Source organism: Meleagris gallopavo, chromosome 14 (assembly GCF_905368555.1).
Source record: "Meleagris gallopavo chromosome 14, MGAL_WU_HG_1.1, whole genome shotgun sequence".
Lineage (NCBI taxonomy): Eukaryota > Metazoa > Chordata > Aves > Galliformes > Phasianidae > Meleagris > Meleagris gallopavo.
Genome location: NC_139417.1, coordinates 1396088 through 1410055, shown reverse-complemented (window position 1 = coordinate 1410055; position 13968 = coordinate 1396088). Strand labels below are relative to the sequence as shown.

Genomic DNA, 13968 nt, shown 5'->3' with positions numbered 1-13968 from the left:
GCTGATGGGAAAACAGAAAACAAAAACCATCACAACACATAGCTAGATAGCAAGCTCTCTTAGCACATGAGACTTAGCTCAGTCACTGGTAACACACCCTGCATACAGAAGCACTGAGAAGTGTGTATATATGAGATACACACCAGGACCACTCAACCTACCAACAGGACAGCTAGAGAACATCCTTATTTACCCATTTAAACACTGATGTCAATATTTGTGCCAAATATATTTGCACACTGAGCTACAGTCATGCTGCTGTCCCGCTGGAGTGCACTACAAGAACATGAATTGACAAACCACATCTCAAATTTGCAAAAGTGCTTAGGCAGGGAAAATGGCTGAACTAAACATGATGGTTTTTGTATCCATGTGAAAAGAAGTGACTTCAGAACTTCTATGATCCTTTAAACTATAACATTCACAGCCCAATTAAAAAAACTGACCTTTAATTGACAAGACTGACACTACAGGTCACCTTTAAGATGCAGAAAATGAAGGAGAAGTACACATTTTAGAATTATTATTATAAAGTATTTCTGCTAATTATAAAAAGTATTTATCAATTATCAATTTTATAGAGGCTTTGCCAGCTAACTTGATGAAGCAAACAGTAAGTTTCAGGATTAGAACAAACAAAAAAGATACTATGACGAAGTAACATTTACTGCTGACAAAACCAGGAAAGACATTACACACAGCTATTTATTCATTCACTTCCCCTCTTACAAATTCCAGTTTAGATGGAAGCTTGGTGGATGACACACTGGATAATTCAGTTACACAAAACACAGCTCTCTAGTGCTCATGCCAAGTTTCCAGCAGGCATTTTCATTATTGCCCAGTAGTGGCTGGCAATGTTTCAGGTTTTCTACTCAATTTCAGTAAAGATATATTGAAATGATGACAAAGCCAGAGGGCATTCTGGCTGCACACAACACAGTATTATCCATCTATCCTTTGCAGTCTGACATTGCACATCTATGCAGATCTACTAGCCAAGACAGACGCAAGCTAAAACACAAGCAGAGCTCAGTAGATGCACAAACATGCCAGAGATGTTCATTACTGATTCAGAGGAGATACCTAAAATTATCATGTGCCCGTATGCCAATCAGCATCAAATAATTGCATAGTGTGGTAGCCTGCAAAGCAGGAGCTGGACAGAATAACTTCAGCAGGAAAAGGAGGCTGGAAACAGTGCTTTGTTTTCCCTGAACCTCATATGTCAGCCTGAGTACGGAGAGAAATCCTTGTAGCAAAGAAAATGCTACCAGGTACAACAAGTTTCCAGACTAATTATGCAACAGAAGTAGGCTTTGTTTCTGTTTGCTCAACACTGCAGCTCTCACTGTTCCACCAAAAATGAATACAAGAAAAAAAGGAGAGCTGCTTCTTAGGAAAGAGGAAAAAAGCCACAACAAAGAAGGACTTTAATATTCTGTGACAAGGTAGCCAGCAAAGAAGCAGTTCAATACTCTACACAAGACAGGTCCTTCTTTTGTAGGCATTCCCCAAAATGAAATCTAAATAAATTAAACAAGCACTCAGAGGAAAGTGTGTACATAATACCTGAATGAACCTATACATATTTTTATTACAATGCTCTTTCAAAGACATGGCAATCACTATATATCCTGAGGTATTCAGAAAATGATAATGTCCTCCCAGCAGGAAATATTAATGCATCTTGACAACTGGAGATGTATTAGTGAAGTCAAAAGACAAAAATCCTTATTTTGCTACATAACCAAGCACATAATGCAAGACTGCAGGCTCCTGAACATTCAGAAGCAGTAGGTCCCATAGGAACACTTTAGAGAGGAACAGTTAGCAGGTACAGAGGAAAGAAAACAAAAATAAAAATGTCAGGCAGTAACTATACGTGTGCCCTTACTCAGTGCTGACAGAGGAAAGAAGCAGAGTGAGGAAGGCACATGAATGTATGCAAAAAAAAGTCTTTACTTATTAAGTAACTTGCTTTTATCGATGTCATGCACTGAGACAACAACGAATGCTTGAAGCATAACAAGATAGATGCTAGTAAAATCAAAAGCTGTAGCCAGTCTTAAAGGCATAAACCTTATGCCTTTTTATATTTATAGTGAGGATAACTTGTAATGGAGCCGCAAAAGCTGCTCATGTCTCAGTACATTTGAGCTAGAAATCTTCTACAAGCTCCATCACACCACGACACACCCTGAAACTGTGAGGATAAACTCCAAGTTGGAAACAGTTGCTTAGGCAACTGCTGCATTCAGAGATGCTCACAAAGACTGAGCTCTCTGTATCAAGGAGAAAGTTCTCTATGCTCGTTCACCCCCAACTCTCAATTGTTTCAATGAGTGTTAGGGGAAAGACAGATACCAGAGCAACTAATAAAGACTGCTTGCTTTAAAGGAAATCTTTTTCACTCTAAGAATGAAAACATAGGGATGTCCAAAGAGTATGTTGGAAAGACTGAGAAACAGTGACAGATATCTGCCAAAAAACTGCCCCTTTGATGAATGCAATAGGATAACTTCAACAGTACTAAGGCAAAAATCTTAGACACGCACACAAGGCCTTGTGCAAATGACATCCATGTCCATGGCAGATGTGACATCTGAAAGTGGTTAAACCACTTGAAGCATTTAAATCCCGAAGCAGCAGAAAGCTGTATGCTCCTACAGCACTGAGGCGTGGAAGGCCTGCAACTGACAGCACACTGAGCCACAGGGATGAATACTCCCCACATCTCTCAAAGAGGGGAGCCAGAACTGAAGCCTAGGCTAACCAGGAACACAGATGCAATTCTAACATGAAATAAAACACACCCTATGTTAAAAAAAAAGTAACAAAAATACTAATAATCAGATATCTGTTCTGATATAATGTAAGGAAATTACTGAGAATGCAACTATTGAGAAAGACTAATTTAAAAGACAGACTACAGTAATGTTTGGCCAATACTGAAATACATGATATAATGTGTATGTTATAGCAGATGTTTATAATACAATGCCATAGCATGCTTATGAAACTAAAGATGCTGTCTCAGGCACACCTTTTTTATGTACTTTTGTTTGAACATAAGCCCTCACGCAAGATCACACTACTGCTAGATTACACAAAATATTTGTATATTAAGTAAATTATTTAGCTTTCCTTATATCCCATATAAATAGTCTTAACCTTAACAAATAAAACCTGACAGGCTCTTAGAAGAGCCAATAGCACAAGAGAGAACGAGCCAGCATGAAGTTTCTCTAGGACAACTGCCATATTGTTAATCTCTTAACCCAAGGAACAGGTAACACTGTTTTCAACATCTCCTTGTCTGCTCCACATTAGAAGAAACAAAAACATGCAACAGTTTCTCAAAGCTTGGATCAGTTTGGCCAGTTGGGCTTATCTCTTAGCAGCTGCACATTTGTAACTCAGTACTAAGGGGAAACAGTGACTGGACTTAACAGAATTATACGCATAATTCTGCAATAGAGAGTGACATTTGAAGAGAGCTTTAATTAAAGAAAATAAACAGATAAATAGCATATCAGCTCCTACCAGCCAGAGCAGCATCCTCATCACTTTCTGATCCATACTGCAATGCCATGGTTATTGCTGATAAACGATCCCCTTGGGCTGATCTTTTGTTACTGTAAATAGAGGGAAGAAAAAAAAAAAAGATTTCAGAAGTAAAAAATAACAAAATGTTCTTATTATTAAATCACCATTAACAGGCATCCCGAGTGAACCAGTAAACCAGTGAAGCTCATGACAGCTGCTTATCAGGAAAATAGAGATGGCTACAGAGAAAGTACCATAGAGCTTACCAAGCTGCTAATATCCCTTGAGACAGCCTTCATTTTAACAGGCCGGCCCTCAGACCAGAAACTGCCCGTGCATCAGAATCTCAGAGCTCAAGCTATGCATCTTCTGTCCTACTTCAAATACTTAAGTATTTGTGTTATTAATTGGGACTTATGAGAATAAATCTTCCCAATTATCCCAAAATTATATAAACAAATCTCTTATTTAATCCCATTTGGTAGGGATTGGTCTACATTAAGAAATCTAGCACGTCACAGGTTGTACATAACTCAGTCTCCCTTTCCTCCAGCCCTGCCTGCGCTTGTTCAGCATGCGGAATGTCTGTATGTGAAGGAGCTGTTAACTGGTCTCACAACATCTTCAGCATCATTCTTTCTGCCTTTTATCCCAAATTTGGGGCACAGCATCTCACGCACTGCTTACAATGACACTAACTCCATACAAACACTCAATACCTGAAAGAGCCATGCTGCTGCTGGGCATTAGGCCACGTTATTTCAAGGCCTACACAGAGAAGACTGGCTGCTTCCAGACAGTAGCTGGCATAAAGCCTCTGCTACATACCAAATTTCTCAAGTGATGAATGAAAAAGAAACTGGACAGCCTGCAGTAAACCAGTCTGCCTAGTAAGTCTGCCATAAGCACATCAACTCAGTACTAACGGCTTGCAGGATTTGATAGTATCATAGAACCTTTTGAGTTGGAAGGGGCCACTGCAGGTCATCTGATCCAACTCCCTTGCACTGAGCAGGGACACCACAGCTCCATCAGGTGCCCAGAGCCCCTCCAGCCTGACCTGGGCTGTCTGCACCCACCACCTCTCTGGGCAGCTGTGCCACTGCCTCACCATCTTTAAAAAGAATCTTCTTCTTTATATCCAATCTAAAGAGGAGCAGGGATTGTTCAGCGTGGAGAAGAGGAGGCTCAGGGGAGACCTCATTGCTCTCTTTAACTACCTGAAGGGAGGTTGCAGGGAGCTGAGGGACGGCCTCTTCTCTCGTGTAACAGTGAAAGGACCAGAGGGAATGGTTTCAAGCTGCGCCAGAGAAGATTTAGGCTGGATGCTAGGAAATACTGCTTTTCTGAAAGAGTGGTCAGGCACTGGAATGGGCTGCACAGGGAGGTGGTGGAGTCACCGACCCTGGAGGTGTTCAAGGAACGTTTGGGTTTTGTGTTGAGAGATGTGGTTTAGTGAGAACTATTGGTGATGGGTGGATGGTTGGACTGGGTGATCCTGTGGGTCTTTTCCAACCTTCGTGATTCTGTAAAACTCCTCTCTTTTAGTTTGAAACCATTTCCCCTTGTCCTGTCACCACAGACCCAGCTGAAGAGTCTGTCCCCTTCTTTCTCACAGCCCCTTTAGATACCGACAGGCTGCTCTAAGCTCTCCTCACAGCCTTCTCTTCTCCCTGCTGCACAGCCCCAGCTCTCAGCCCGTCCTCGTAGGGAGGTGCTCCATCCCTCGGGTCATTTGTGGTCCTCCTCTGGACACACTCCAACAGGCCCACATCTCTCCTGTACTGAGGACTCCCCATCTGGACGCAGCACTCCAGGTGAGGTGTCACAGCACAGAGGGCAGGAGCAGCTCCCTGCCCTGCTGGCCGTGCTGCTTTGGATGCAGCCCAAGATACGGTTGGCTTCCTGGGCTGTGAGGGCACCGTGCTGGCTCATGTCCAGCTGCCATCCAACAGCACCCCAGGTCCTTTTCAGCAGAGCTGTGCTCCATCCTTACATCTCTTCCAGCTCATACTGATAGCAGGGGCTGCCACAACCCAGGTTTTGTTGGTTTCTATCTTTCATCTCTTATATATTTATTCCGACTTATTTCTTTTCAGTTTCCAATATCATTTTCCTAGACTTACAGTTTATTTCCTTGTGATTTTTCACACACTTTATTTTGTAATGAAATCTAGCACATCAATCTTCAGAATATTTCTAAGGAAACAGCTGCACAGCAAGTATTTAATAACAAGCGTTTGAAACATGAAATATAAAAATGAAACACGGAAGCGTACTTACAGTAAAGTACCTTCTTAAACTATACTTCATAGGAAGGAAATATATTTGAAATTTCAAGAGTATTGGAGTCAATACTGGAAATTAAAGAACAGTGCCAACTAAAAAAAAAAAGTGTCTATGTATTTTTTATTTTTTAAGTCAGCATTTCCATGTGACGATGACCCAGCTTCTCCTCCAAGTCCAAAATTTACTTACCGAAAATATTTGTTAGAAGAATTTCTCTCATCACCCACACTGCCTTTACCCTGTGAGGAAGGACCTGTCAGCTTGGAAGCAGTCAAATTTGATGGCGTCCTTAATGCAGGAGAGACAAGCCAAGGAAAGGGGGAAAAAAGAGGCCCACCTTAGACCCAAGACAAGATGCAGCAAGGCTACAGCTCTGTACAGAATTACTTGGATAGATCAGACAAAAGCTTCAGAGACAGACAAAAAATAAAAACATTTTAAAGCTAAAAGTAAAGCAACACCAAGATACATTTAGTGCCCCAGCATTCTGATATTGATTTTGTTTATAAAAAGCCAGAAGGTCACATTTAAATCAAGGATTAATAGCTATACACACAGCTCAGCCTACGACAACACTTGAGCAGCCAACAAGACACTCCTTAGCACCAACATAAAGCCAACCATACCAAATCATGTTTGATCAATACTTCATAAAAGTCACAGTGTGCACAGTCAAGGAGTTTTATTTTGTCACTTGACTGAAGGGAGGACAGCTAAATGCACCGACAAAGAGCAATTAGTGTGACAGCAGACATATAGGACTCTGTGCTGGGAGAGCACAGCTATCTGACACAAGTTAGTGGCAAGAGAAGGAGTCTGAGCCTGATCCACCAAAGAGAAAGTGACATAAACTCAGGAAAAAAAAAAAAAATTAAGGGAACTTACGGGGGTATTCTACCAAAATCAGCAATAGGTAAAAGAGACTGTCTGTTGAGACAATCAAATCAGGAAAAAATTAATGATTCTGTGATGTAGATTCAGCAGAATACAAAAAAGAACAATGGTTCAATTAAAAACAAAACAAAGCAAAAAGAAAACCACCAGGCAGTGAAATACTTCACAACAGCAGGTGGGAGGTTTGGCTTGGACTACACCTTTCTCTTACCCAATTCGTTTGCACTAAAAAATAAAAATAAATTAAAAAAATAATAATAAAAAGTAAAAAATAAATATAATAATTTTAAGAAAAGACAAAAGCACTCCACATGCCCTGCTATAAAGAGCAGTTCAACATTACTGTAGCCTGTTTCAGGCACTACAAATACTTTTTGCCAAGTTACAGAAACGAAGAAGGGAGCTGCCAATTAATGTCACATTACTTCAAGCCTTGCAGATCCATTGAGAGCACAACACACGAGAACGTAAAGAATCTGGAACCTTAGGAGTAGAAATGGGTTGGCAGTGCAAGAGAGGAATTCGACTAACAAATATCAGTGTGATTTATCTGTCATCCCTTTTTATGCAAACAGCTTGAGTTTGAAGAAAAATAAGTAAGACTCCAAATTAAATACAAGTTGTGATGTCACAGAATCATAGAGTCACAAATGGCTCAGGGCAGAAGAGAACCCAAAGATCAGCTAGCTCCAAGCCCCACCACGGGCAGGGCTGCCAGCCACTAGGTCAGGCACCAGGTGGAGCTGCCCAGGGCCCCATTCAACCTGGCCTTGAACACCTCCACATAAGGGACACCCATAACACCCTGAGCTTCATCAATGTAGCCCAATGTAGCAAAATAAATAAATAAAATCACAGCTTATATCAAAAGTTTCTGGGCCTATATGTAATTCCTGTTCCATCCAAGCTAACAGATATGGAAAAGATGTGTCTGTAGAACCAAGATCTCCTGGCACCACACATACTTGGAGGAAAATCATTATAATATGCATCAAGAATTACTTCTTAATGCTTCTGCTTTTGTCCATTCCTTTATACGAGGCATTTTGCTCACCACTCTGGTTGACAGCTCACCCAAGTATGGGAAGCATGCTAACTCTGTGTAAGTGAATCAGAAAAACCACAATGTAATTGAGCACTGAACAATAACATCCAAGCAGGTAACTTTCACTTCTTTCAGACATAACAGTATTAAAAGTAAAGTTTGTAGCTAACACCTTCTAAATATTTTTCAGGGGAGAAGCAGAACATAACCACCAGTACAAAATCTGCCTCTCAGTCAACAGAGGGTGCTGGGGTTCTCAGCTGTACCACACAGACCTTTGCAAGGAATGAACAGCATTTATTTTTCAGCATGGAGTGCCAGTAAACAACTTATATAAATACTTAGTCCACCCTAGAATGAGTTTGCTGACTCCCTGAAGGACCTGCAAGACAGTGGTTTATTTTTTATGTATGACACAGCTCATACTGAAAAATAATATTTAAGCTTACTTTTGATTGGTGATTCAAAAGTAAGAATACATACAAGAATAAATTCAATTGCATTTTAGATAAGAGACACCTGTAACGACTGCATTACTTCTTTGTACATCAAGGACAGGTAGCACCATTTCCTAATTAAGCTCTTTCTGTGAAACAAATACAGCTGTCAAAAGCATTTCATACCTGCCTGCCTAAAGACCAAAACTATCCCTCTTTGATTTTAAGTCCAGATCTTCAGTGTCTTGTGCCTCTTTCCATAGCCAGAAATAGGTTTTCAAATAAGAGTTCATATAACACGGCCTCTGTTCTACATATCTGTTGCCTAGGGCCTTGTTGCTGCATTTCTGCCCCTACCTAGATAACTGTGAGCTCTTAGCTCTCAATTCCTTACAAGGTGCAACAGTACTCAGTACTTTTTGCACAGCAAAGCAAAACAATGCAACTTTTTCCATCACTGCTTCTCCTCTGTTCTTAACTTACAAACATGGAAGCAGTTGGCCAGAGCTTAAGAGAGCCAGTGACACTGTTTTTGACACCGAAACATGTACAGAAATACTCATCATGGATGCACTTGAGTAGGAAAAAAACAAACAAACAAAAAAAAGAAACCACCTCTTTCCAAAGGTTATAAACAATAAAAGAACAATAAATGTTCATGCAATTATTTCCCAGGATATTCTCCACAGTAAAATTAAGGGAACAACTACAGAGATTTTCACAGCCTTACAAACAGAATTTGTGGTACCTGAGTCGCAGACTTGACTTGGCCAGCTCGCTGTGCTCAATTTCAGCCTTTTTCATATTAAATATTTTTTTAATTGCATTTGCATCCTGTCAATGAAAAGAATTTGCTTGTTTATGGTTGAAAACAAAGAATGTTAATTTCAGGTAGAACCATTCAAAGATCAGGAACAAAAATGGGTTTTGGTTAGGTTTCTTATGTTGGTAATTTTTGTTTTAAATATTTCTCAATGTCTAAACAATTTGGACTAAGTATTGAAATACAGAACAAAATCCCCATGCAGTAGCCACACAGAGGCTATAAAAACAGAAAAGCTGAGTAGCTTCGAGTTCATTTTCTCTCACATGCTTAAGAAGAAAAACAAACAAACAAAACAAAACAAAAAAAGGAATACCACAAACAGACGAGTTTCTGTGACTTTCAAATGATTTAGCTACAGCCATGGCTGAGCTTTTGGATGTTCCTTCTCTCCCTCTCTCACCAACAGAGTTGATACTTGAAGTAACAGTTTAAAAAGCAAAGATTACAAGATTTGAGTGAGGTTACAAGCCTGGGTAGCTGAAGTCACAATCCTGAAAGCAGTGCAACTGGAAAAGTCCAAGAACCACTGACACAGGAAAGTCAAACACATTGCAAGGTCTCCTACTACAAAGCTCATGGGAACTAAGCATACAAGCAGTTATTTGTCACTGAAATTACCTTATTTTCAGAAGTATGTGGAAACAGTAATATAATAACTTGTAGACAAAATGCTGCTGAACTGAAAACTAACCGAGATTGGAGGTGTCATAAAAACACAGCCAAAAGGAAAAGAACCTTTGAAAACTACACAAAGGAGGCACTGCTCCACTTTTCAAGCTTACGATGAAAACTGCAATCTGTTCCCAATTCCTGTAATGGGATGATAGCTGAGCATTGCCACTAACATTTTAATCTGCAGCCATTCCCCTTTCAATCACAAATAAAAGGATCCCCCATACTTCCAGAGAAGTAATGTAATTCACATTTTGATATAAAATTTAATTGAAAAAATTCATACTTCAAGATAAAAAGATATGACCAACCATTTGAATCATATATATATAATATTATATATACACATATAAGGACATTCCAACAATAGATTTATTTATTATGGAAATAGTTTTTAGGGCCTTACACTAAGGATTTGTTCAAAGATCAACAGCACAGAAAACAGTAAAGAAACACCTAACTTTGATCTAACTATGAGTGACTGAAACTAACCTTGAACACTTGTGATCCAGGCTCATTGTAGGTTTTGGCATTCTTTGCAAGAAGATCTATATCCTTGGCCATTGCATGAATGCTTTTATAAGTTCCATTCTGCAACAGATTAAAACAGAACTGCTTTGTGGCAACCTTCAGACAGCAAGGGAAGTCAAAAGCAAAGGGAATTCATAATGGATAAAGAACACAGACTAGAGAGAACAGTTTTAGAAAAGAAAGAGTACTTAGGAGAAAAAATAAGAGCACTAAGGTCTTCTTGATCTTTAAAATGCTAAGATTGGAAAAAGCTTAATACGTCAGACTATCTTAATGTTGAAGGGTCTGGCAAGATGTGATTTCAGCTTTATTCTCTAGTTCAATTAGACTTTGTGCTGCCCTTCACTATTATACAAAATGCTAGAATTACTGAACAGCGTTTCAAATTGCTGGAAAAGCAATTTGAAAAATGAACCAGTACAAAACATCTATTTACAGCAGTAGAACAGAAGTAGGTGATGATAATGCACAGCCAAGCTTCAATAGATCAATGTTTAATAAGATTTGCCAAGAATTACTTTAAACCATTAACCATCAGGGAACCCAAGATACTCAGGTTCAGAGTCAGCATACTCTGGTTTACGATGCCAGATCTTTAACACAGCTACTACTGCAGTGTTAAACCAGGACAGAACACTAAATAACTACAGCATTTCAAGTTTTCAGTAGTGGGTAAAAATACTCTGCTTTTCTTATTAACTTCAGCAATATTAGAATGCTTATTTTTAATCAAGTCTAAACTGTAATGTATTAATAAGTTTGTATTGTACCTGAATCCTTTGGGCAATAGTTTTAAGATCTATGGGCTCCTTTATTATTGCATAATAATCTGGATATTGCTGGAAAACAAGAACAATTGATATGTTATCATGAACAGTCACAAAGCTCTTCTAAACCATTCTATGAGTTCTTAGTAAAGATTAATTGTAGATGAGGGATAGTGTAAGCTTCAAAATTACAGTATCAGGCATCAGTTAGGAGAGACAGATTATAAGGCAGATTCATACAATTATGTCTCATCCATAAACTGCCATAAAGAAACAGTCCTGACTGAAAACAAAATACAATGTGATGGTTTTCAAAGTACTTATTTTGCTGATTAAACCTGTTACACTACAACCTGAAACAGAACAGTAAAGTCAGCCAGATTAAAAAAAAAAGATTAAGAAGTCTGAACCAAAAAAAAAAAAACCAAAACCAACCAAGTAAACTAAAGTTGCAGAACAGAGCAAGCCCCAGTCTGCAATGATAGGCCTGGGGATGAGCAGGTAGGAGCAAAGCAGCTCTAAAAACTGCTGGAGACAGATAAGACAGATGAGACAGTAACAAAAAACTGCATCCTCAGTCTGTGCATTACAGTGCACAGGGGCAGTGATACAAATCTCCACATCTCAAATTCGGGATGATTATTATTAAAATACCCACCACTTTAGAAGGTAGTTTCTGAAACAGTTCACTTATCAGGCGTCCTGATGGATTTGTGGCAACAGCTACAGCTTCCAAAAGCTGTTCAAGAATCTCCTTCAGATAACCTGGAGATGACTAACATGAGAAATTACACCAATGAAATGAGGCTTCCACAACAGCCAAAGTACAGTGCTTCAAATTGCACTGAAAAACACACATTTCTTTTTCAAAGACAGAAAAAAAAATAATCAACTATGCATGCAGTCCTGAAAAACAACATTCTTTACATATTCAGGTAAAGCACATGAGAATATGATTTCACATTTACACTAAAGACTCGCACACACATTACATCCTCTTGGCAATCAAGTTTCTTCTAACATAAATGCAATCATGCATCCCAATGCCTTAAAAAAAAAAAAAAAAAAAAAAAAGACAAACCCAAGCTTCCTACTGTCATATCTGCATTAAAAACTGCTCCAGGGACAGTTGCAGTTCATTAGACATTGTCATTAAAAGCTTGCTTGCATCAGGTGCTGGCACACTATCGAGAGCACAGCTGACCCAGAACTGCATTTTGTCCCTATGAGAGAATGTCAGAACTTTTTCTCCTAGACAGAAGTGGAACATGTACACAGTGCTATGAAATAATTAACTGGCAACTAATAAACATGCATTAAAAACAAAAACAAAACCTACAAGAAAACACCTTTAGGGGCATAGTTGAACAATGAAAAGACTTGATGCCTTTCCACACATGGAGGCCAACCTTCAGCTCAGTCAGCTGTCACACAGAGCAACAGCTTCCTCCAGCTGCAGCTGTCACGCCTGCACTTACTAGTTCTTGACTGTCATGTCCTTCCTCATCTTCATCCTCCTCTTCAGCATCTCCTTTTTGAACAAATTCATTTTTTGTGCGCAAATACAACTCCCATAACTTGCAAGCAGCTTTATATTCAGGAGAATCGGGCTGAAAAAAACAACCACACAAATCAAACAGCATAAGCACCCTCAAAATTCACAATTTTCTCATCTAGGAAGAACTTATAAATTAGTCTTTGAATTGTATTAAACTTATTGAGTAACACAAAACATCAGAAATTCTTGCTTGAGAGGTTCTTTAGAGGTGTTAAGAATGGTAATAATTACTAGAAAATATCACTTCTGTCACTGCAAAGCATTCCAGCCTTCTTGAAAACTTGGCAATAAAACTGCTTTGGGTAGAGGCACAGACAAGCACAAGATGAATCTCAGGAGATCTCCAGGTTCTGTTGCAGCACATCAGTGCCAATATTTAAAACATAATAAATGTCAGTATGCCAGAAATGTAATTTAAGCCCACACTGCTGCCTTTGTGCAACACTTGAAAACTCAATTCTACCAAAGAAGAACGCCAATGAACACACACACATCTCAGTAAGCACTGCAATGATCTGCACTGTTCAGTAAGAACGGTGAAATTCCAAAGAACTTGATAACATGGATTAGTCAGCACAAATATTTCAAATACAGAGTGGTAATCAAGCATCTGCCTATTACTACCTAAAGAAAATTGCCAGAAAGGAAGGACTGCTTTCCCACTCTTTTGTGCTTTTCCTCCCCTTTCCCCTGCCATCACCACTACTTCAGGAGTTCCTGCAGAAACGTTGTCTTATTTCTGTTGATTACACTCTTCTTCACTCTCTCAGCCTCTGACAGCTTGAAATAGAGATGAGAAACCAACACAATAACTGCTCTTACGCTTACCTTACCAGACGTAATATTCTCAAGACATCAGAGCAGGTGCTGGTTATGAGACAGACCTAAAGGTTACTCTGCTCTGCTAGTCTGTTCCTTTCTTCATTACTGCAAAGTATTATTTGAACAGAACTACTAAACAAGCAAAGGCTCCCATTTTAGTCTGACACTCCCAATAAAGCACCTACTGCCATAAACACCTTGCCAGTGAGTCAGCCTTCCCTACATTAAATTAATTTAAATTATGTGAATAAAGGTAAAAGATAGAAAAAGATGAAGTTACGTTTGTGTGTCATACCTTCACCTAATGACTCTGCATTTCTCTGCTAATGACAAAGTTCCTGCATCCTAGTAAGATGGCTATCTATGTCCTATACTATATGCAGGATTGTTACAATACAGGCACAATTCTGAGCTGAATATTCTGCAGGCAAAGGCATCTGACATTTGGGAAAATGCTAATAATTGTTTCCTGCCATCCATTCCTCATATAAAACAGAAAACAAACAAAAAAACCCACCACACTAAGGGGAAAATGTCTTCTAGAGCACACAATGAATATGCAAGTCTTTGTGCTTTTT

The 13968-nt window shown here is 39.2% G+C and overlaps 1 protein-coding gene across 7 annotated transcripts in view; it reads right to left on the bottom strand.

The window, feature by feature from the left end:
- The window catches only part of PBRM1 (polybromo 1), a 61392-nt gene that overhangs the window by 42693 nt on the left and 4731 nt on the right, over nt 1-13968 (bottom strand). For 6 of the 7 annotated variants that reach the window (XR_014886371.1, XM_085235863.1, XM_085235864.1 and 3 more), the window contains 7 exons: nt 12489-12620; nt 11669-11785; nt 11014-11082; nt 10205-10303; nt 8963-9048; nt 6028-6126; nt 3547-3638 (listed from right to left, as the gene is read on the bottom strand). Coding sequence is in view for 6 of the 7 variants with exons in the window: in XM_085235863.1 (XP_085091989.1) it covers nt 3547-3638; nt 6028-6126; nt 8963-9048; nt 10205-10303; nt 11014-11082; nt 11669-11785; nt 12489-12620 (694 nt within the window). In the remaining variant the exon portion in view is untranslated. The remainder of the gene's footprint in view (nt 1-3546; nt 3639-6027; nt 6127-8962; nt 9049-10204; nt 10304-11013; nt 11083-11668; nt 11786-12488; nt 12621-13968) is intronic. The other variant, XM_010718267.2, reaches the window with a different exon arrangement.